At 44.0% G+C, this 22,138-nt stretch overlaps 1 protein-coding gene across 2 annotated transcripts in view; it reads right to left on the bottom strand.

Moving 5' to 3' along the window:
* The window catches only part of necab2 (N-terminal EF-hand calcium binding protein 2), a 155,137-nt gene that overhangs the window by 43,139 nt on the left and 89,860 nt on the right, over positions 1-22,138 (bottom strand). For both annotated transcript variants that reach the window (XM_043707376.1, XM_043707377.1), the window contains exons 6-8: positions 19,212-19,348; positions 10,635-10,753; positions 7,592-7,671 (exon numbers count right to left, since the gene is read on the bottom strand). In XM_043707376.1, coding sequence (XP_043563311.1) covers positions 7,592-7,671; positions 10,635-10,753; positions 19,212-19,348 — 336 coding nt within the window. The remainder of the gene's footprint in view (positions 1-7,591; positions 7,672-10,634; positions 10,754-19,211; positions 19,349-22,138) is intronic.

Below are 22,138 nucleotides of genomic sequence, written 5' to 3'. Positions count from 1 at the left end.
AGGAGCAGGAAAATCGAAGTTTTGGGCAAAAGCCTTTCAACAGGAATGATTGGCAACTAAATGTTCCAGGATATAGATGCTTCAGACAGGACAGGGAGGAAGTAAAAGCGGAGGGGGGGAAGTTGCATTGCTGGTCAGGGATGATATCACAGCTGTGCTAAAGGAGGACACTATGGAGGACGCGAGCAGTGATGCATTATGGGTAGAACTAAAAAACAAAAAGGGTACAGTTACATTGTTGGGGCTGTACTACAAGCTTCCTAACAGTGAATGTGAGGTAAAAGAACAAATAGGTAAACATATTATGGAAAGATATAGAGGCAACAGGATGGTGGTGATGGGAGATTTTAATTTTCCCAGCATTGACTAGGATAAATTTAGTTTCAGAGGTCTGGATGGAGGAGAATTTGTAAGGAGCATCCAGGAAAGTTTTCTAGAGCAGGATGTCAATAGTCCGACGAGTGAAGGGGCCATATTGGACCTGGTGTTGGGGAATGAGCCAGACCAGGTGGTAGAAGTTGCGGTCGGGGATTTCTTTGGAAATAGTGACCACAATTCTGTAAGTTTTAGAATACTCATAGTCAAAGATGAGAGTGGTTCGAAGGGATGAGTACTAAACTGGGCCAAGGCCAATTATATCAAAATTCGGCAGCAGCTGAGAAATGTGGATTGGGGGCAGATATTTGAAGGGAAGTCCACATTTGATATGTGGGAGGCTTTCAAAGATAGTGCAGATAGGCATGTCACTTTGAAAACAAGGGATAGGAAAGGCAAGGTTCATGAACCGTGGCTGACAGGAGAAATTGTGTGACTACCCAGGAGGAAAAGGGAAGCATATATAAAGTCCAGACAGCTAAGAACAGAACGGGCTTTGGAGGAATATTGGGAGAGTAGGACCAATGTTAAACAAGGAATCAAGTGGGCTAAAAGGGGTCATGATATAACTTTAGTGAGCAGAATTAAGGAGAATCCCAAGGCCATTTATTCATATATAAGAAGCAAGAGGGTAACTAGAGAAAGGATTCAAAGTTTGGGAGAAGATTTGTAGCTCGGGTGCTCGTTGTTGTGGGATTGGTCCACTAAAGGATGTTTCTAAGGTTGTGTGTCGAACCTGAGAAAACGGGTGAGATTCCCAGTGATTACTTTGAATCAGTGTTCACTGAGGAGAGTGACATGATGAATGTTGAGATTAGAGATAGAAGTTTGTTTACTCTGGATCATGTTAACATAAGGAGGAAGGATGTGTTGGGTAGGTTAAAGGATATTAAGGTGGACAAATCTCCAGAACCGGATGGGATCTATCCCAGGTTGTTGACAGAGGTGACAGAGGAAATAGCTGGGGACCTGACAGATATATTTGTAGCATCCTTAAACACAGGTGAAGTGCTGGAGGACTGGAGATTTGCTAATGTTGTCTTCCTGTTCAAGAAGGGTAGTAAGGATACTCCAGGTAACTACAGACTAGTGAGCCTTACGTCAGTGGTGGGAAAGTTGCTGGAGTAGGTACTGAGAAATAGAATCTATCTATATTTGGAAGACAATAGGCTTATCAGTGATAGGCAACATGGATTTGTGCGGGGGAGATTGTGCCTTACCAACTTAATGGAAGTGACCAAGTTGATAGATGAAGGAAGGGCTGTAGATGTCATATACATGGACTTTAGTAAGGCATTTGATAAGGTTCCCCATGGTAGACTAAAGGAAAAAGTGAAGTCACATGGTGTGCAGGGTGTTCTAGCTAGGTGGATAAAGAACTGGTTGAGCAACAGGAGACAGAGAGTAGTAGTTGAAGGGAGTTTCTCAAAATGGAGAAAGGTGACTAGTGGTGTTCCACAGGGATCAGTGCTGGGGCCACTGTTGTTGTGATATACATAAATAATCTGGACGAGGGTATTGTTGATCTGATCAGTAAGTTTGCAGCTGACATGAGGATTGGAGGAGTAGCAGAAAGCATAGGGGACTGTCAAAGAATACAGGACAATACAGATAGACTGGAGAGTTGGGGGGAGAAGTTGCAGATGGAGTTCAATCCGGACAAAGGAAGTGATGCATTTTGGAAGGTCTAATTCTAGAGTGAACTATACGGTAAACAGAAGAGCCTTGGGAAAATTTGATGAGCAGAGAGATCTGGGAGTTCAGGTCTATTGTACCCTGAAGGTGGCTGCGCAGGTGGATAGAGTGGTCAAGAAAGCATATGGTATGCTTGCCTTCATCGGATGTGAGGCAGCAGTGCTAACCACTGAGGCACCGTACCGCCCAAGGTCCATTCCTGAGGGTTAACAGCCGCACTGAATATGGGTGATTCCAGTGAAAGTCTAGTGTAGAAATAGTCGCATGGGATTGCAGTAACAGAGACAGGATAAAATGTTGGAGTCCCAGAGTTGGCAGATAACATAGCTGCAAGGGGCTAACAGTGCCGGCTCGTAATGAACATTACTATCTGTACCCATTACAGTTCAAAAAGTAATTTCAGACACTGAAAGTGAAAAGTTTTCTTTTATCCTTCATGTGATTTATCCTTCATCAGATGAAAGGAACACTTTGAGTTTCACATCATTAAATATAATGAGGCTGTTCAGAAAAGGCTTGATTTCACTTCTTTTGAAGATTTCCACTGTTCAAGCGTTTTGCAAATGCAGTGGTGATAACTGCTACGGGGTGACCAGAGTTCTTTCTTTTCAGTTCTTTTAACCAGCTCCTTTTGAGGCTATGTCTTATTCCAAGTCTCATCAAATGCCTTGTGAAAGTCAGCACATGAACATTCTATGCTTAATGGCTCCTCACCAAGAGTTCCTTAAACATTTCAGTCAAACCACCCAAGGTGACCTGCCTTTCACAATGTTGAGTTTTCCTAATCAGCCCAAAAATAGAAAGAGAGAAAACAGGAACAGGACTAGGCCATTCGGCCCTTCAAGCCTGCTCTACTATTAAATATGATCATCCAACACGGTCCCCTGTTCAAGGTTTGAGTAAAGATTCGTAGCTCAGGTGCCGGTTGCTGTGGTTGTGGATGTGTTTGCCAAGCTGAGAGGTTGATTTGCAGATGTTTCGTCCCCTGTCTGGGTGACAGCTTCAGTGCTTGGGAGCCTCCTGTGGGGTGCTGCGGTACTGTGTCTTCTGAAACTTCTTCGCCTCCGTTCCTGCTGCTTCGGAATATACCGGCTATGACAATAAACGACCAGAACCAGCAACCGGCAGCAGCAGAAACGGAACCAAATAGATTCCACAAGACACAGTACCACAGCTCTACACAGGAGGCTCCAAAGCACTGAACATGTCACCCAGACAGGGGACAAAACGTCTGCAAATCAACTTTTCAGCTCGGTGAACATACCCACAGTCACGGCAATATCCCCTGTTCTCTCTTTCTCCCCATACTCTTTGATCCCTTTTGCCCTAAGAATTATATCTATCTCCTTCTTTAAAACAGTCAGTGTTTTGGACTCAACTGCTTTCTGTGGCAGAGAATTCCGCAGGCTCGCCACTCTCTGAATAAAGAAATTTCTCCTCATCTCGGCCCAAACTATTCCGAGCATTCGGATTTCAGCTGAGACCTGCCTTTGCTTCATTGCTCCTACGTGGGTAAAAGCTATCTCACTGTCCTGTCTTTGACATTGCTCCTTCAAGGATGTTTGTACAAACCAGATCGATATTTCCAGAGTCCTTTCCTACTCACTTCCTCCTGGTGTATTTTAAGATATATGGCCTCCTGACCCTCATGTTCCTCCTTCAATATGAATGTTTCACATGAACTGAGTTGCTCCCTCTGATTATATAGATTCTACAACGGCTTTGGAAGATCGCCATTGAATTCACTACAGGTACGAGCTCTCAGCAACAAACTGCTCAAATTCAGCAAAGATCGATGATTTCACTCAAATAAAGTAGCACCAGGCACATAAAAAGAACCAATTGTGGATAGGAGTGTATTCTTCAGATGATGAAGCTCAAGCCTGGGAGTGTTTGATTGGGACAGTGTACAGACAGCTTTACTTTCAGGTTGAAAGAAGAGAGACAGATTTACACTCTATGTAACCATGTACGGTCCTGTCCTGGGAGTGGTTGATAGGGACAGTGTAGAGGGAGCTTTCTTCTGTATCTAACTCTGTGCTGTACCTGTCCTGCAGGATTTGTGATGGAGTCAGTGTAGAGAGAGCTTTATTTTCAGTTTAAATCAGTAGTAGATGCTTTACTCTGTATCAAACTCAATGCTATCCCTGTCTTGGGAGTATTTGATGAGGGAGCTTTACCTTGTATCTAATCCACTGCCATCCCTGTCATATGACTGTTTGATGGGGATAGTGTAGAGGCAGATTTACTCTGTCTGGAACCTTGTGCTATCTCTACCCCGGAAGTGTTTGAAGGGGACACTGTAGAGGAAGAGTTGCTCTGCATCTAACCCCATTAAATTCCTGTGCTGGGAGTGCTTGATGGGGACATTATAAAGGAAGCTTTACTCTGGCACCTTGTGCTGTGTTTAACATAAGCTGTAGTGGGAACTGTATTCAATAAGTGCTTTCTCTACTCTGGATCATTTCAACAGAATATAAGGAGATTCCTGAAGAAGGGCTAATGCCCGAAACGTCGATTCTCCTGTTCCCTAGATGCTGCCTGACCTGCTGCGCTTTTCCAGCAACACATTTCCATCTCAACAGAATATAACTAAGGCTCAGTTCATTCTTTGAAGTGTAGTCACTTTTGTAACATAGCAACCAACCACAGTGGCATATGAATGCACAGTAAGATCCCACAACAGCTAAATAGCCAAACCCACATTTCACTTACTGTGGCAGTAGAATCATAGAAACACAACAATGCAGAAGAGGCCATTCTGTCCATCATGTCTGCACTGACCCTCCAAAGAGCCTGAACATCCCAAGGGCAATTTCCCATGGCCAATCCATCTGACCTGGACATCTGTAGACTGCGGGAGGAAACCACAGCACCACGCTGAAGCACACGCAGACACGGGGAGAATGTGCAAACTCCACACAGACAGTCATCCAAGGCTGGAATCGAACCTGGGTCCCTGGCACTGTGAGGCAGCAGTGCTAACAGCTGAGCCACTGTGCTGGAGGAGTAAAGTTTGCCAGGCAATCAGGGAGAATTGCCAAAGAGTGCTGTGCGATTCATGTGAGAGGGGGGGACGACCAGGTTTACTGTACGTGAGCGGGAGTCTCCTTTCTTATCGGAGAGATCCGTTCTACAGGGGTTTCATTAAAAGAAGGGGTCTGAGCTGGTGAGGGAAGTGTGTCCTTGGGGAGGACAGTGTGGGAGTGGGGCAGGACGGTTCTCTGCATTTTCGGGAGCCATGTTGAAAGAACCTCCGGCTCCATTGAGTTTAATGGCGGCCCACGAGTGAGAGAACTATCTTTCTGAGTGGACCTGAAGGACTATTTTTGAATTAAATGTTCCACTCCTCCCTTACCCAAACATGAGCGTCTCAAAACTGCTGCGGCTGAGACTGAAATGCTGTGTATTTACACAGCACCGTTTGTAACCACCGGACATCCTAAAGCATTTTGCAGTTAATAAGGGTCTTTGGAAGTGCAGTCACTGCTAGAATGTGGCAACTTTAGGAGGTATGGTTTGTAAGTTTGTAGATGACATCAAAATTGGAGGTGTAGTGGACAGCGAAGAAGGTTACCTCAGACTACAATAGGTTCTTGATCAGATGGGTCAATGGGCTGAGGAGTGGCCAATGGAATTTAATTTAGATAAATGCGAGGTACTTCAGTTTGGAAAGGCAAATCAGGGTAGGACTTATACTCTGAATGGTAAGGTCCTGGTGAGTGTAATTGAACAAAGAGACCTTGGAGTGCAGGTTCGTAGCTCCTTGAAAGTGGTAGATAGGATAGTGAAGAAGGCGTTTGGTATGCTTTCTTTTATTGGTCAGAGCATTGAGTACAGGAGTTGGGAGGTCATGTTGCGGCTGTACAGGACATTGGTTAGGCCACTGTGAAATATTGTGTGTAATTCTGCTCTCCCTCCTATCGGAAAGATGTTGTGAAACTGGAAAGGGTTCAGAAAAGATTTACAAGGATGTTGCCAGGGTTGGAAGATCTGAGCTATCGCGAGACGCTGAACAGGCTGGGGCTGTTTTCCAGGAGCACCAGAGGCTGAGGGGTGACATTATAGAGGTTTATAAAATCATGAGGGGCATGGATAGGGTAAATAGACAAGGTCTTTTCCCTGTTTTGGGAGAGTCCAGACTAGATTAGAGTGGTGCTGGAAAAGCACAGTAGGTCAGGCAGCATCTGAGGAGCAGGTTCACATCTAGCAATTTAGCATGGCCAACCCACCTCACCTGCACATTTTTGGACTGTGAGAGGAAGCCCATGCAGACACAGGGAGACTGTGCAAACTTCACACAGCAGTCACTCAAAAGCAGAATTGAACCCGAGTCCCTGGTGCTATAAGGCAACAGTGCTAACCAAGGGGTGACATTATAGAGGTTTATAAAATCATGAGGGGCATGGATAGGGTAAATAGACAAGGTCTTTTCCTGTTTTGGGAGAGTCCAGAACTAGAGGGCATAGTTTAGAGTGAGGGGGAAAGGATTTAAAACGGACCTAAGGTGCAACCTTTTCATGTAAAGGGTTGTGCATGTATGGAACAAGCTGCCAGAGAAAGTGGTGGAGACTGTTACAATTATAACATTTAAAAGGCATCTTGAATGTTACATGAATAGGAATGGTTTAGAAGGATATGGGCCAAGCGCTGGCAAATGGGATTAGATTAGGTTTGGATATCTGGTCATCATGGACGAATTGGACCGAAGGGTTTGTTTCCATGCTGTATATTTCTATGACTCTAACTAATTTGTGCACAGCAAGCTTCCACAACTTGTATTTCAGATTTTGATTAGAAGATAAATGTTAGCAATGACACTGGAGAGAAGCCCTCTGGCAATTGACAGTGTGCCCTGAGATCTGTTCTGTCTATCTGAGAGGGTACACAGGGACTCAGATTATTATTTCATTTGAAAGCTCACATCGCTGGCATTGCAACATTCCTTCAGTACTGCAGCCTGCGTTTGAATCCTGGACTGGGACTTCAGAATCCCTACAGTGTGGAAGCAGGCCATTCAGCCCATTGCAAAGCTCCAAAGGGCATCCCACCTACCCTACCCTATCTTTCCCATGGCTAACCCACCTAGTCTGCACAACCCTGGACACTATGGAGCAATTTAGCATGGCAAAAGCGAGGATTGTAGATGCTGGAAATCAGAGTCTAGATTAGAGTGGTGCTGGAAAAGCACAGTAGGTCAGGCAGCATCTGAGGAGCAGGCTCACATCTAGTAAATTAGCATGGCCAACCCACCTCACCTGCACATTTTTGGACTGTGAGAAGAAGCCCATGCAGACACAGGGAGACTGTGAAAACTTCACACAGCAGTCACTCAAAAGCAGAATTGAACCCGGGTCCCTGGTACCCGGCAACAGTGCTAACCACTGAGCCACCGCGCCCCCAAACCTGACCCTCCTGACATGGTGACATGACTGTAGCTGACTGAGTCACAATCTTTCTCATCAGGACCATCGACAAGCAAAAAGGCAGTTATTGGAGATCGGGCCTCCTCTGCTCTTACCTTATTCTCCAGGCGGCCAATCAGTTCAGCCAATCTGTTGATCTGCGATTCAAGTCCTTCTTCCCTACCGGCTGGGAGAGCTGATGGGGAAAACAAACACAAACCTCCTGGTTAGAAACATTCCCATCCAGAAAAAAAAACACACAAAATGCTTCCACCGTATCTCTGTGAGTGGACTGGTGTGATACTGCTCTGGTTCCCTGGTTCAGTATTTCTCCTGCCCTGCACTCATCAAATTTTCTCCTTCAGCCTTCCTGGAATTGTTTATTATGATACAGAGTAAGATACAGAGTGAAACATCCTCTACACTGTCCCCCATCAAACACTCACAGGACAGGGACAGTATGGGGTTAGATACAATGTAAAACTTCTTCTACACTGTCCTCATCAAACACTCCCAGGACAGATAATGCCACAAATACAGAGTGTGATAATTTTGTTGCTTGCTACTGATATCATACTGACCCAGACAAACTCATAAAATCCATGTAAAAATCATGTTCAAATCCCTTCAGTGCTTCAATCCTCCTTTTATCTACCACCTCCTCTAGTTCTTCAAATGTCTGCCCCAACATCCATCATCCCAAAACCAATGGCTCTGGAACCCTTTTCACTTCTTGCTACTGAGCTCTGGAATCCTTTCTTGATACTTCTCTGCTTTGTCTCCTCTTCTTTTTTAAGATCCTCCTTAAACCTTACCATTCTGTTAGTCCACAATGGTCATACAGTCATACAGCACAGAAACAGACCCTTCGGTCCAACCAGTCCATGCCAACCATGCTCCCAAACTGAACTAGTCTCACCTGCCTGTGATATCTCTCCAAACATGTTTTAATCATGTACTTAACCAAATGTCTTTTAAATGTTATAACTGTACCTGCATCCACCATTTCCTCTGTAAGTTCATTCCTTACACAAACCACTTTCTGTGTAAAAACATTGCCCTTTGTGATTTTTTAAAACCTTTCTCCTCTCACCTTAAAAATATGCCCCCTAGTCTTGAAATCCCCCAACCTGGGAAAAACAAACCTTGATTATTCATCTTATCCATGTCCCTCATGATTTTATAAATCTGAATAAGGTCATCCCTAAGTCTCTGATGCTCCAGGGAAAGAAATCTCAGCCTATTCAGCCTCTCCCTATAACTCAAGCCCTCCATTCCCAGCAACATCCTGGTAAATCTTTTCTGAATTCTCTCCAGCTTCCTATAACAGAGAATCAGAACTGCACACAGTACTCCTGAAGCGGCGTCTTCAATGTCCTGTACAACCTCAACATGATGTCCCAACTACCACACTCAAAGTTCTGAGGAAAGAAAGCAAGTCACAATGGCCTGAAAGGGTTAATATTGTGGAGTGACAAAAGCATCACCCACTATGATGATACTTCAGGACAGAGCAGCTTCAGGTCTCAATGGAGTGGCACCCAACATTTGGTTCTCCCCAGGAACTGTGTTGATCATCTCAATATCATTGGCAGCTAATAACTAACTCACTACACCTCTTTAACTACAAGCGATTCCTTTAACTGGACAAGGAGATGGCTAATCTCTCCCACACTAACTCGACCAGGCCCTGTCAATCTTACATTTAAATAGCATTGTGCCAACAGCCTTCATCCTGAGTCGCAGCTCATTGAGTCTAGTGAGCTGACACGTCTATCCAATAGCCATCTTTCCTCAGGTCTCCAACATTGCAGTTGTTGCTTTCAGGGTGTCTGGTTAGTTTCTTGGGGTGTTTTCGTCAATTGTAACACCTCTTTGTGGGGAAAGAAGCCAATACGTGTGAAGATTATGCTCAAAGTATGCGAGTAAAGAGAAACTGTGATCCGGAGGAGAAAGCATCTGAAAAATTGTTTGCATTGAGCAGAAAATCATCACCCACCATTGTGACAAATGATACATGAATGATAGTCAAAAATTAGCACTTAAATGAGTAACTGCAGCCACCATTATTGGTCCTCCCACACATTGTATCACAGTCTATAAGTAAGTATAGTGTAACACAATTTCAAAACAAAATCTGAGTCAGAGAGATGTGTTGTATTAAATATTTAGTGCAAAATATCAGTACTTCACTGATTTCATTAATTCAAGATTATAAGTGTCATCACTTAACAATTATACCTTCTTAATCTGATGCCTCTTCCATTTTACATCTTCACAATCTATCAATATGCTAAGACAGAAAACATCAAACCTGCACACTAAACACTGACTGACATAATTAAACTGTATTCAATGCAATCACTTCTCTACCTCTTTTATTTTAAGGTCCAGCTAGATTCTTACCCAGAGTTGTAAATGTATTAGTTTTGTCAAATGTGTAATGTTGGAACTGATGGTATGGATGTTTATATTCAGTGGAGCAGAGTAATTTGATTTTCAGCTGATCACCTGCCTGTATACAGGCACTGCAGAATCCCACTGGAGGACAATTCAGAGGCACAGCTAAGGATTGAGTGGACAGTGCCTGTGGAAGATAGCCATCACGTAATATACTATTACCTTAAACTCAGTGAGGCATTTAGCCCAGTCACTATTACACATACTCACACTGGGACCCACACTTAGCCCAGTCACTACTATCTACACTCACTCTGAGATGCACACTTAGCACAGTCACTATTACTCGCACTCACCCTGGGACCTATACTTGGCACAGTCATTATTACTTACATTATTGTTCCTCCTACACATTGTTCACAGTCTATAAGTAAGAATAGTGTAATGCAGTTTATAAACCAAATCTGAGTGACTCACACTCAGCACAGTCATCATTCTTCACATTCGCCCTGGGACTCACACCACTATCAATTTCTCAAGGGCAACTGGTGACAGGCAATAAACGCTGGCCTAGCCAGAGACACCCACATTCCACAAGGGACTTAAAAAGAATCACTCTGGTAACTCACCAAGCCACTGTGACTCATACCTTACATGGTAACTTACACTCACCAAGTCACTGTGACTCATACCCTACCTGGTAACTCACAGTCGCTTGAGTCACTGTGACCCATACCTTACCTGCTCAGACACATTTACCTAAATCAGTTTTCAGTTTTTTGTCTCTTGCTGTCATTCTGCTGCTGGTGAAGTTGCTTGTGGCCTGCTGGTTATACCAACTCTCCACCACTCCGTGGCTGGTCTTGCTGTCATAGAACCTGTGACAAAGGAGAGAGAGTTACTCCACTTACCAGGAACTGTTCCACGTTCACTGTGGTCTCTGATTCTCCCTGCTCCATCATGGAGGTGCAAATCCCAATTGCCAGGAGTAATCCGTCAAGTACTCATCCACTTCTTCACACCCTCAGGAATTCCATTCCATTCTCCCAGTTCCTCTGTCCTTGTCACATCCATTCTGAAGTTGCCACCTTCCTCTGGGATGCCTCGGTCATGACCTTTCTCCCCTCCCCATTGTGGTTGACAGGGCCTTTCAGCTGATCCATCTCCTGCACTTAATGGTAAGGTCCTGGGGAGTACTGCCAAGCAAAGAGACCTTGGGGTGCAGGTTTGTTGAAAGTGGAGTCACAGGTAGACAGGGGAGTGAAGAAGGCATTTGGTTGAGGAGTTAGGATGTTATGTTGCAGCTGTGACAGGATATTGGTGGGGCCACTTTTGGAAGATAGTATTAATTTCTAGTCTCCCTGTGACAGGAAAGATGTTTTTAAACTTTAAACTTTAAACTTATAGAAGTTTATAAAATCATGAGGGGCATGACTAGGGCAAATAGCCAAGGTCTTTTTCCTAGGCTCCAAAATTAGAGAGCATAGATTTAAAGTCAGAGGGGAAAGACTTAAAAGGGATCTAAGAAGCAACTTTTTCACATAAAGGGTGATGCATATATCAAGTGAGATGCCAGAGAAAGGTGCAGATGGGTATAATTACAACATTTAAAAGGCATCTGGATGGGTACATAAATAGGAAATGTTCAGAGGGATACAGGCTAAATGATGGCAGATGGGACTAGATTAGTTTAGGATATCTGGTTGGCTTGGTTGAGTTGGACCAAAGGGTCTATTTCTGTGCTGAACAAAGCCACGACTCTATGATTCTCTGATTCAATGATGACCCAGCCTACAGCCTTACTGGATGAATAGTGACTGATGCACACAACATAGAACATAGAACATTAGAGCGCAGTACAGGCCCTCTGACCCTCGAAGTTGCACAGACCTGTGGAACCAATCTGAAGTCCATCTAACCTACTCTATTCCATTCTCGTCCATAGGCCTATGCAATGACCATGTGAATGCCCTTAAAGTTGGCGAGTCGACGACTGTTGCGGGCAGTGCGTTCCATGCCCCTACTACTCTCTGAGTGAAAAAACTACTTCTGACATCTGTCCTATATCTATCACCCTTCAATTTAAAGCTATGTCCCCTTGTGCTAGCCATTACCATCCGAGGAAAAAGGCTCTCACTGTCCACCCCATCTAACCCTCTGATTATCTTCTATGTCTCAATTAAGTTGCCTCTCAACCTGCTTCTCTCTAATGAAAACAGCCATAAGTCCCTCAGCCTTTTCTCGCAAGACCTTCCCTCCATACCAGGCAACATCCTAGTAACTCTCTGCTGAACCTTCTCCAAAGCTTCCACATCCTTCCTATAATGCTGTGACCAGAACCATGCGCATTACTCCAAGTGCTGCCGCAGCAGAGTTTTGTACAGCTGCAACATGACCTCATGGCTCCGAAACTCAATCCCTCTACCAATAAAAGCTAACACACCGTATGCCTTCTTAGCAACCCTACCAACCTGGATGGCAACTTTCAAGGATCTATGTACCTGAACATCAAGATCTCTGTGCTCACCTACACAACCAAGAATCTTATCATTAGCCCGGTACTCTGTATTCCTGCTACTCCTACCAAACTGAATCACCTCATAATTTTCCGCATGAAACTCCATTTGCCACCTCTCAGCCCAGCTCTGCAGCTTATCTATGTCCCTCTGTAACCTACAACGTCCTTCAGCACTATCTACATCTCCACCAACCTTAGTGTCATTGGTAAATTTACTGAGCCATCCTTCTACGCCCTCATCTAGATCATTTATAAAATGACAGCAGTGGACACAAATCAGATCTTTGTGGTACATCACTAGTAACTGAACTCCACAATGAATATTTCCCATCTACCACCACCCTATGTCTTCTTTCAGTTAGTCAATTTCTGATCCAAACCGTTAAATCACCCTCAATCCCATGCCTCCATATTTTGTGTAATAGCCTATCGTGGGGAACCTTATCAAACGCCTTACTGAAATCTATATACACTATACCAATAGCTTTACCCTCATCTATCTGTTTGTCACCTTCTCAAAGAACTCAATAAGGTTTGTGAGGCATGACCTATGCTTCACAAAACCATGTTGACTATCCCTAATCAACATATTCCTCTCTAGATGATTATAAATCCTATCTTTTATTATCCTTTCCAAAACTTTGCCCACACCCGAAGTAAGGCTCCCTGGTTGATAATTACCAGGGTTGTCTCTACTCCCCTTCGTGAACATGGGGACGACATTTGCTATCCTCCAGTCTTCTGGCATCATTCCTTCCAATAATGATGACATAAAGATCAAAGCCAAAGGCTCTGCAATCTCCTCCCTGGCTTCCCAGAGAATCCTAGGATAAATCCCATCCAGCCCAGTAACTTACCTATTATTACACTTTCCAGAATTGCCAACATCTCCTCCTTATGAACCTCAATCCCATCTAGTCTATTAGCCTGTTTCTCAGTATTCTCCTCGACCACATTGTCTTTTTCTAGTATGAATACTGACAAAAAATATTCATTTAGCGCTTCCCCATGTCCTCTGACTCCATGCACAACTTGCCACTACTATGCTTGATTGGCCCTAATCTTACTGTAGTCATTCTTTTATTCATGATATACCCATAGAAAGCCTTAGGGATTTCCTTGATCCTATCTGCCAGTGGCTTCTCATGTCCCCTCCTGGCTCTTCTTAGCTCTCTCTTTAGGTCTTTCCTGGCTAACTTGTAACTCTCAAGCATCCTAACAGTCATCACATCTCATCCTAATATAAGCCTTCTTCTTCCTCTTGACAAGAGATTCAACTTCCTTAGTAAACCGTGGCTCCCATGCTCAGCAGCTTTCTCCCTGCCTGCCAGATACATACTTATCAAGGACACAGAGTAGCTGTTCCTTGAATAAGCTCCACTTTTCAATTGTGCCCATCCCCTGCAGTTTCCTTCCCCATCCTATGCATCCTAAATCTTGCCTAATCGCATCATAATTACCTTTCCCACAGCTATAACTCTTGCCCTGTGGTATATACCTGTCCCTTTTCATCTCTAAAGTAGACATAACTGAATTGTGGTCACTATCACCAAAGTGCTCACCTACCTCCAAATCTAACACCTGGCCGGGACCATTATCCAGTAACAAATCTAATGTGGCCTCACCCCTTGTTCACCTGTCTACATACTGTGTTCTGCACACATTGGACAAAAACTGACCCATCTAAAGTACTTGAACTATAGTATTCCCAGTCAATATTTGAAACTTAAAGTCCCCATAACAACTACTCTGTCACCCCTGCTCCTATTCGAAGATCATCTTTGCTATCATATCCTCTACATCTCTGGAACTATTTGGAGGCCGACAGAAAACTCCCAACAGGGTAAACGCTCCTTTCCTGTTTTTAATCACAGCCCATCCTACCTCAGTAGACGAGTCCTCAAATGTCCTTTCTGCCACCATAATACTGTCCTTGACTAACAGTCCACACCACCCCCTCTTTTACCATCTTCTCTGGTCTTGCTGAAACATCTAAATCCCAGAATCTTCAACAACTATTCCTGCCCCTGCTATATCCGTGTCTCTGAAATGGCCACAACATTGAAACCTCAGGCACCAACCCATGCTGCAAGTTCACCCACCTTATTCTGGATGCACCTGCAGTTGACACACTTCAAACCAACTTCTTGCTTGCCGGTGCCTTCTTGCGATCTTGAAATCTTAGTTCTGACTTCCCTACTCTCAACCTCTCGTATACTCAAATTACAATTTCGGTTCTCATCCCCCTGCTGAATTAGTTTAAACCCACCCGATGAGTATTAGAAAATTTCCCACCCCCAGGATATTGGTACCCCTCTGGTTCAGGTGTAGACCATCCTGTTTGTAGAGGTCCCACCTACCCCAGAAAGAGCCCCAATTCTCCAGGAATCCAAAACCCTCCCTCCTGCACCATTCGTGTAGTCACATGTTCAACTCCTCTCTCTCCCTATTCCTCACCTTGCAAGCACGTGGCACGGGCAACAAACCAGAGATGACCAGAGACCCGGGTTCAATTCCCGCCTCAGGCAACTGACTGTGTGGAGTTTGCACATTCTCCCCGTGTCTGCGTGGGTTTCTTCCAGGTGCTCCGGTTTCCTCCCACAGTCCACAAATGTGCAGGTCAGGTGAATGGCCATGCTGAATTGCCCATAGTGTTAGGTGAAGGGGTAAATGTAGGGGAATGGGTCTTGGTGGATTTCTCTTCGGAGGGTCGGTGTGGACTTGTTGGGCCGAAGGGCCTGTTTCCAAACTGGAAGTAATCTAATCTAATCTATTACAACTCTATTTGTTCCAGCACTAAGCTTCCACCCTAGCTCCCTGAATTTCTGTCTTAAATCCCCATCCCTTTTCCTACCTATGTCATTGGTGCCTATGTGGACCATGACTTGGGGCTGCTCCCCCTCCACCTCAAGGATTCCGAAAACACGATCCAAGACATCACGAATCCTGGCACCTGGGAAGCAACACACCAACCGTGAATGTCTGTTGTCCCCACAGAACCTACTATCTGTCCCCCGAACTATGGAGTCCCCAATGATTAATGCTCTGCTGCTCTTGCCCCTTCCCTTCTGAAAAAAACAGGGACTGACTCTGTGCCAGAGACCTATACCCCATTGCTTACCCCGGTAAGCTCACCCCCCCACAACAGTATCCAAAACAGTATACTTGCTGTTGTGGGGAACGGTCACAGGGCTATACCTGCACTGTCTGCCGGTTCCCTTTCCATCCCCTGACGGTAACCCATCTACCTTCTTCTTTTACGTGAGGTGTGACTACCTCCCTGCAACTCCTCTCAATAACAAAGTCTTCTTCATCATTACAGAGAGGTAGTCACATCTGAGTAGACATCAAGATGAAGGAATACAGTTCTGACAGCTCCTTTAAACTGCTAATACCCAAAATGGATTGATCCTCTTTGTAGGCTCCTTCTTGCTCTGACCTCTCATCAATGTTGTAATGGCTGCAGATGACAGCAACTCCCGGTAACTCAATCAAGAGACCTGAAGTTTGTAGGCGAGCAGTGTTATGCTGATCGCTTGTGATCAAGTGCTTCACAACAGGGAACTAATGGTGTTGTGGTATTATCGCTAGATGGGTAACCCAGTGATCTATACCGTCTGGGGATCTGAATTTGAATTCCCCTATAGGAGATGGTGGAATCTGTATTCATTCACAAAAGAATCTGGAATTGTCAATTGTTGTAAAAACTCACCTGAGTCACTAATACCGTTTAGGGAAGGAAATCTGCCATCTTTACCTGGTCTGGCCTACATGCAAGCCATTTTCAGTTTTAAAATTCAGTCATGGGATGTGGGCAAGCCAGCATTCATTGCCCGTCCCAGAGGGCAGTTGCCAGTTAACCACATTACTGTCGGTCTGGTGACACACGTAGGCCAGACCACGTAAGGATGGCAATTTTCCTCCAATTAGTGAATTCAATGGGTTTTACCTGACAATGATTTCACGGTCACCATTACACTCTTAATTCTAGATTATTATTGAATTCAAATTCCACCATCCGCCTGAGTGGGATTTGAACCTAGATCCCCAATCGTTATCTGGTCTCTGGATTAATATTCAAGCAACAACACCACTAGGTCATCATCAGGCCCCCAGCAAGCCAGCCAACTCTTAACTGCCTTCCGAAATGGCCAAGCAAGTCACTCATTTCAAGGGCAATTAGAGATGGCCAACGATTGCTCAATTTAAATGCTCAATGAAGAAATAAAAAAAACAGATTCTGATCCCATCCTTTCCCCTTTCTGAGTTTAACTGGGTTTTCGAGTTCCCTGGCCCACCTGAGTTGTAAATAACAGACCAGGCTCTGTCCTGGTCCATTTTTTTGTCTGAACAACTCTTGGTGTTGCCCCTGTATCTACACAGGGACATCTGAAACACCCAACTAAAGTGGTCAGCTTTAAAGCACTGAACCTTTGAGGGGTTACAGACTATTCAGGCTTCAATTCTGCAGAAGACTTTCTGAAACCTTTCTGTCTCAGACAGATCAAAGGGCAGGATCATAAATCCCCACTGCACAGCCAGGCCAAGCGAAGGAATGAATAATCTATCATCGCAGCCATTCAGCTTCCTGATAAATCAAGAATGAAAACTTACTTTGAGCATCAGGCTGTTGCTAAGCAACAAACTCCCTACCCCCACCTTCCAGAATTCGAGGAATTATTCTGAAGATTGCCTTTACACCACTGTTTGTCATTCCAGACTCACACTCTTTGTATATTACTAGTTTATTGTTCAGCATTACTTTAAGCATCAGGAGGAACCAAAAATACCTCAGAAAACAGAATCACTTATCAAGCACTGGAATCTTTGGAATGAGAGGAGGCCGTTCAGCCCCTCAGATCTATTCATTTCGATCGCAGCAGGGGTTTGTTATCTCTATCCCATTTCTGCTCCATATCTCTTGACACACCCAACCTGACAGATTTCAATCAGACTCAGGGCCTGGAATACAACACAGTGGCCAAGATGGAAAGAATGGGAGAACGTAAGTTTCCTCCGGGTGCTCCGGTTTCCTCCCATATTCCAAAGATGTGCAGGTTAGGTGAATTAGTCAGGTTAAATTGCCCACAGTGTTCAGGGATGGGTAGGTTAGGTGCATTAGTCAGGGGTAAATGCAGAGTAATAGGGTAGGGGAATCAGTCTGGGTGGGTTACTCATCAGAGGGTCGGTGTGGACCTGTTGAGCTGAATGGCCTGTTTCCACACTGTAGGGATTCTATGATTCTATGATATTGAAATAAAAGGAAACTAATTAGTAGAGAATGAGGCAGTTCAGCCCCGTGAGCCTGCTCTGCCAGTTACTATCATCATGACAAACCTTATCATGATCACAACTCCATTTTCCTAACCGTTCTCCACATCCTTTTAACTCACTACTAATTTAAAATCTGGCTATCTCCTTCCTAAAATTAGGTGACAGAGAAAGTTTACCAGGATGTTGCATTGTATGGGGGGGGGGAGAGGTTTAACGATGATGAAAGGTTGGATAGACTGATCTTGTTTTCATTGCAACACAAAAGGTTGAGGGGTCACCTGATAGAAGTTTATAGCTTGTGAATGGCATGGATAAAGTGGAAAGTATGAGGCTTTTTCCCAGGTGGAGTGGTCAATTACAGGTTCAAGGTGATGGTAGCAGGAGGTTGGACGATGGTTGTATTTTAAAGAGATGTGCAACCTTAAAGAGAAATTTTTCACACAAGGGGTGATGAATACTCGGAACGCACTGCTAGAAGGGGTGCTGGAATCAGACACAATGGCAGCATTCAGGAAATACCTGGACGAACACATGAGTAGGGAGGGAAGAGAGAAATATGGATCCTGCAAGTGAAGACAGTTTTAGTATGAAAGAGCAAAATGTATTGGCACAGGCTTGGAGGGCCGAAGGGCCTCTTCCTGTCCTGTATTGTTATTTGTTCTTTGTTGTTCCTCATTTCTGTTTTCAATCTGCCATCCTTTATCCCAAAACTATAACCTTTCATTCTCCACTGTCGACATGAGCAAACATCTGGCCTATGTCTACCTTGTTAATCCACATTAGCATCTTATAAACCTCAGATCTCCTCTCATTCTTCTCAATGACAGAGATTACAGGCCTAAACTGCTCATCTCTGGACTCAATCTCGTGAACTTGCTCTGAACAGTCTCCAGTGCAACTACATCCTTTCTCAAGGAAGGGGACCCAAATTGTACGCAATACACCAGGTCTCACTAATGTCTAGCATAATTGCAGCAACTCTTCCCTCCTTTTGAACTCTATGCCTTTCACAATAAATACTATTTGCCTTCCCTATTTTTGGCTCAACACCGAGGGCTGAAGGGCCTGTTCTGCGCTGTTTTGTTCTATGTCCTCTGTCACCTGTTCCCCTGAATACTGGTTTTCTGCGATACATGTACAAGGCCAACCATAATAAGTTGGCCTTCAAATCCCCCAAACAAAATGGAATGGGAGAAGCATTAAGATAAAAGAACTGTGATTAGCTGTCTTTGGGGAATGAAGCCGAGGAGATTTCATGGCTAAATGTTCATCATGTCATAAAGAAAATATCGCAGGAATGAACACAACAATTCATTCTTACAGAACCGGGCGATACAAGATAGTTTAAAATATCCTGCGATTATTTACAGCACCTGGAGCCACCAATCTAATCAGCCTTCATTTTGCCCTGTAATTCTGATCAGGCAGCAAGGACACCTACCAAAAGCAAGAGGACCCCCACCTTCCCGTGGGCACGCCGGGACTCATTGATGACAAACTTTGCTTAGATAAGAAGATTAATAATCGATCAGAGAGCCACATACCCTGTCTGAGTGGTCTGGTCATCTATCGCATCAACTGCACTTTCCACAGAGGTTAGCAGGGACTGAATTTGGCTGGATGTCTCTTTCAACAGGAACCTGGTCACAAACTGGTCCAGCTTTGTCCCACTTTCATATACCTGGGGAGCAAAAGGTTACAGGCAATCAAGACTCTTTAAAAGCAGACTGAAAGTGAAAAAAAAACAATGAAAATCAGGATTGCTTTCATATTTGTTTGCAATTTTTGTTCATTCATTGTCTATTAGGTGATTATCAAATTTCGTTGGAAGTGACATGAGTTGAGCTTATCGAATGCCTTCTAAAAATTCCATAATTCTACCAGTTAGCCTTTATGCACTAATTTATTAAACTTCCATTAAAGAATTCCAGTGGATTAGTGAGATGGGACCCTAAAATGACTGAAATATTATACTTGCTGCTGAAGAAAGTATTCATGTTTTCAAGCCTGTCCAAATATTAATCAAGTTATTCATTAGTTTTCATGCTGGGAGTTTGATTGGAAAGGACAGTAATTACAGAATGAGCATCTTTCTCTTTGCTGAATATCTTTTCCAGCATCATTCATTCACACTATTTCTGAAACAGGGAGGTGCAGCTAAAACCTGACGACCTGATCTTTCTTTGCTCTGTTTCCTTACCACTCCTCTGAGTGCACATTGTCCATAAGACCCATCCCACCCTCCCTCAGCTCTATCATCACACGGACACCCAAATTCTCTTCCAGCTTCCCAAGGTACTGCTAACAGTTCTCTTTCATCAGGTAGTGTGCCCCATCTACTCAAAAGCTGCTGTCATTACCTGCTCCTCAATGCCCCTCCTTGAACCTTATGTGACAGCATGGTGGCTCAGTGGTTAACCCTGCTGCCTCACAGTGCTGGTTTCAATTCCAGCCTCGGGCGATTGTGTGTGTGGAGTTTGCACATTCTCCCTGTGTCTGCATTGGTTTCCTCTGGGTAATCTGGTTCCCTCCCACAGTCCAAAGATTTGCAGGTCACGTGGATTGACCTTGATAAATGGCTGTAGTGTCCAGGGATGTGCAGGCTAGGTGGGTTAGTCATGGGGAATAAAGGGATAGGGTAGAGGGTTGGGTCTGGATGGGCTGCCCTTTAGACAGTCAGTGTGGGTTCGAGGGCTGAATGGCCTGTTTTCATACTGTAGAGATTCTATGATTATATTTGTGTAAACTCTCGTCCCACCTTGAGGTACTTGGCCACTTCTCAATCCTCCCCAATATTACAACCACAAGTTTGAATGTTTCCAATCAGGATTGTATTCCTATTACAACACTTATTAAAGTTACAAATTACATCCTGTAAGATTGTAGCCTAATCTATCTTGCTTTTTGTCCTTCTTGCCAAGTTCATAAAATAGGATTTTAAGATGTAGGAGCAGATGTAGGCCATTCAGCCCATTGAGTGTATTCCTACATTCAATGGGTTCATGGTTAATCTGATAATCCTCAACTCCACTTTCCTACCTTTTTCCCATAGCCCTTGAATCCCTTGCTGATTAAAAGTCTGTCTCAATCTTGAATATACTTAATGATCCAGCCTCAACAGGGAAGAATTCTACAGATTCACTACCCCTGAGGGAAGAAATTCCTCAATTTGTCCTCAATGTGCAAGCTCTCATTCTAAGATGATGCCCTCTGGTCCTAGACTCTCCCACAAAGGGAAATAGCCTTTGTGCATCTATCCTGACAAGTCCCTCATGAATCTCATATATGTCAATAAGGATGCTCTTCATCCTTTTATATTCCAATGATTACAGGCCAAATATACTCAGCCTCTCCTCATAAGACTGTCCCTCCAAACCTCGTGAACATTTTCTGGACTGCTTCCAATGGCAGTATGTCTTTCCTTAGATAAGGGGGCCACAACTGTTTAAAACATTCCAGCTACCACCTTTGAAACAGGCTTGAATGCTTCCAATCAGGATTTTATTCCTATTATTTTATTCCACCCTCTTCCAAAGCCTGTCAACTGCTGTCCATCTGAGTGGGACTATTATCAAACAATTCCATTTTTACCCAGCTCATCAAAGCCAGAGTAACACATCGAGTTATACCCCATCTACCACCCCCTGAGAAAAAGAACCGGAAATGACATCACCAAGGGAAATAATGTCATCACAGGAAATGACATCACCAAGGGAAATAATGTCATCACAGGAAATGACATCACCAATCCAAAGAAACCCAAACATATAAATGGAAATCAGGAATTATCAACAGTGGTTTGCCTGGAGGCCCACTGAAGATGTTATCTAGTAGGGTGACGAAACATCTGGAAATGAACCTTCCAGCTCAGCGAGCAAACCTATATCCAGAACCTCAACCTGAGCTACAAATCTTCTCAAAACTCGCTATCACTTGCAAAGGCTTCTCTTCCTCGTTTTGCACCATTATCTCTGTGCTGCCCGAGAGTCTAGCTTAAGTCCCCTGTTATTTTTCAGTTACATGTTGCTGCTTAATGGCATTACTGGAAAATGAAGTATAATTTTTCACTTAGCGGAAACCCAGTTCTAACTTCCCACCACCCCTGTCCACTCTTCCTCTGACTCGGATTTGCTGCACTGCTTATCCAAACAGAAGTCTCCTTCAATTAAAAATGAGAACGATCAAAGCCATTGTCTTCAGTTTTTGCCGCCAATTGCCTTTTCTAGCGAACTATGACGTTTATCTCCTTCACATGAGTCTGAAGCAGTCTACCAGTCTGTTTACTGGTAATAAATTCTACTCCAGTTGGAGAGACTGGAATCCAGACACATACAGGCTTTACTTTGTGGTGAGAGTTCATTGACTTTCTCAGCTTTTACCTTTCATTCCACACTTGGTGTTGCAGATGCTCCCCAATACTCAGACAATTATCATCACCGTTTGTTTCTTCTTAGCCTTAAATAAAGACCTT

The sequence above is a fragment of the Chiloscyllium plagiosum genome, chromosome 17 (genome assembly GCF_004010195.1).
Source record: "Chiloscyllium plagiosum isolate BGI_BamShark_2017 chromosome 17, ASM401019v2, whole genome shotgun sequence".
Lineage (NCBI taxonomy): Eukaryota > Metazoa > Chordata > Chondrichthyes > Orectolobiformes > Hemiscylliidae > Chiloscyllium > Chiloscyllium plagiosum.
The sequence above is the reverse complement of the archived record's forward strand: the minus strand, read 5'-3'. Positions and strand labels throughout refer to the sequence as shown.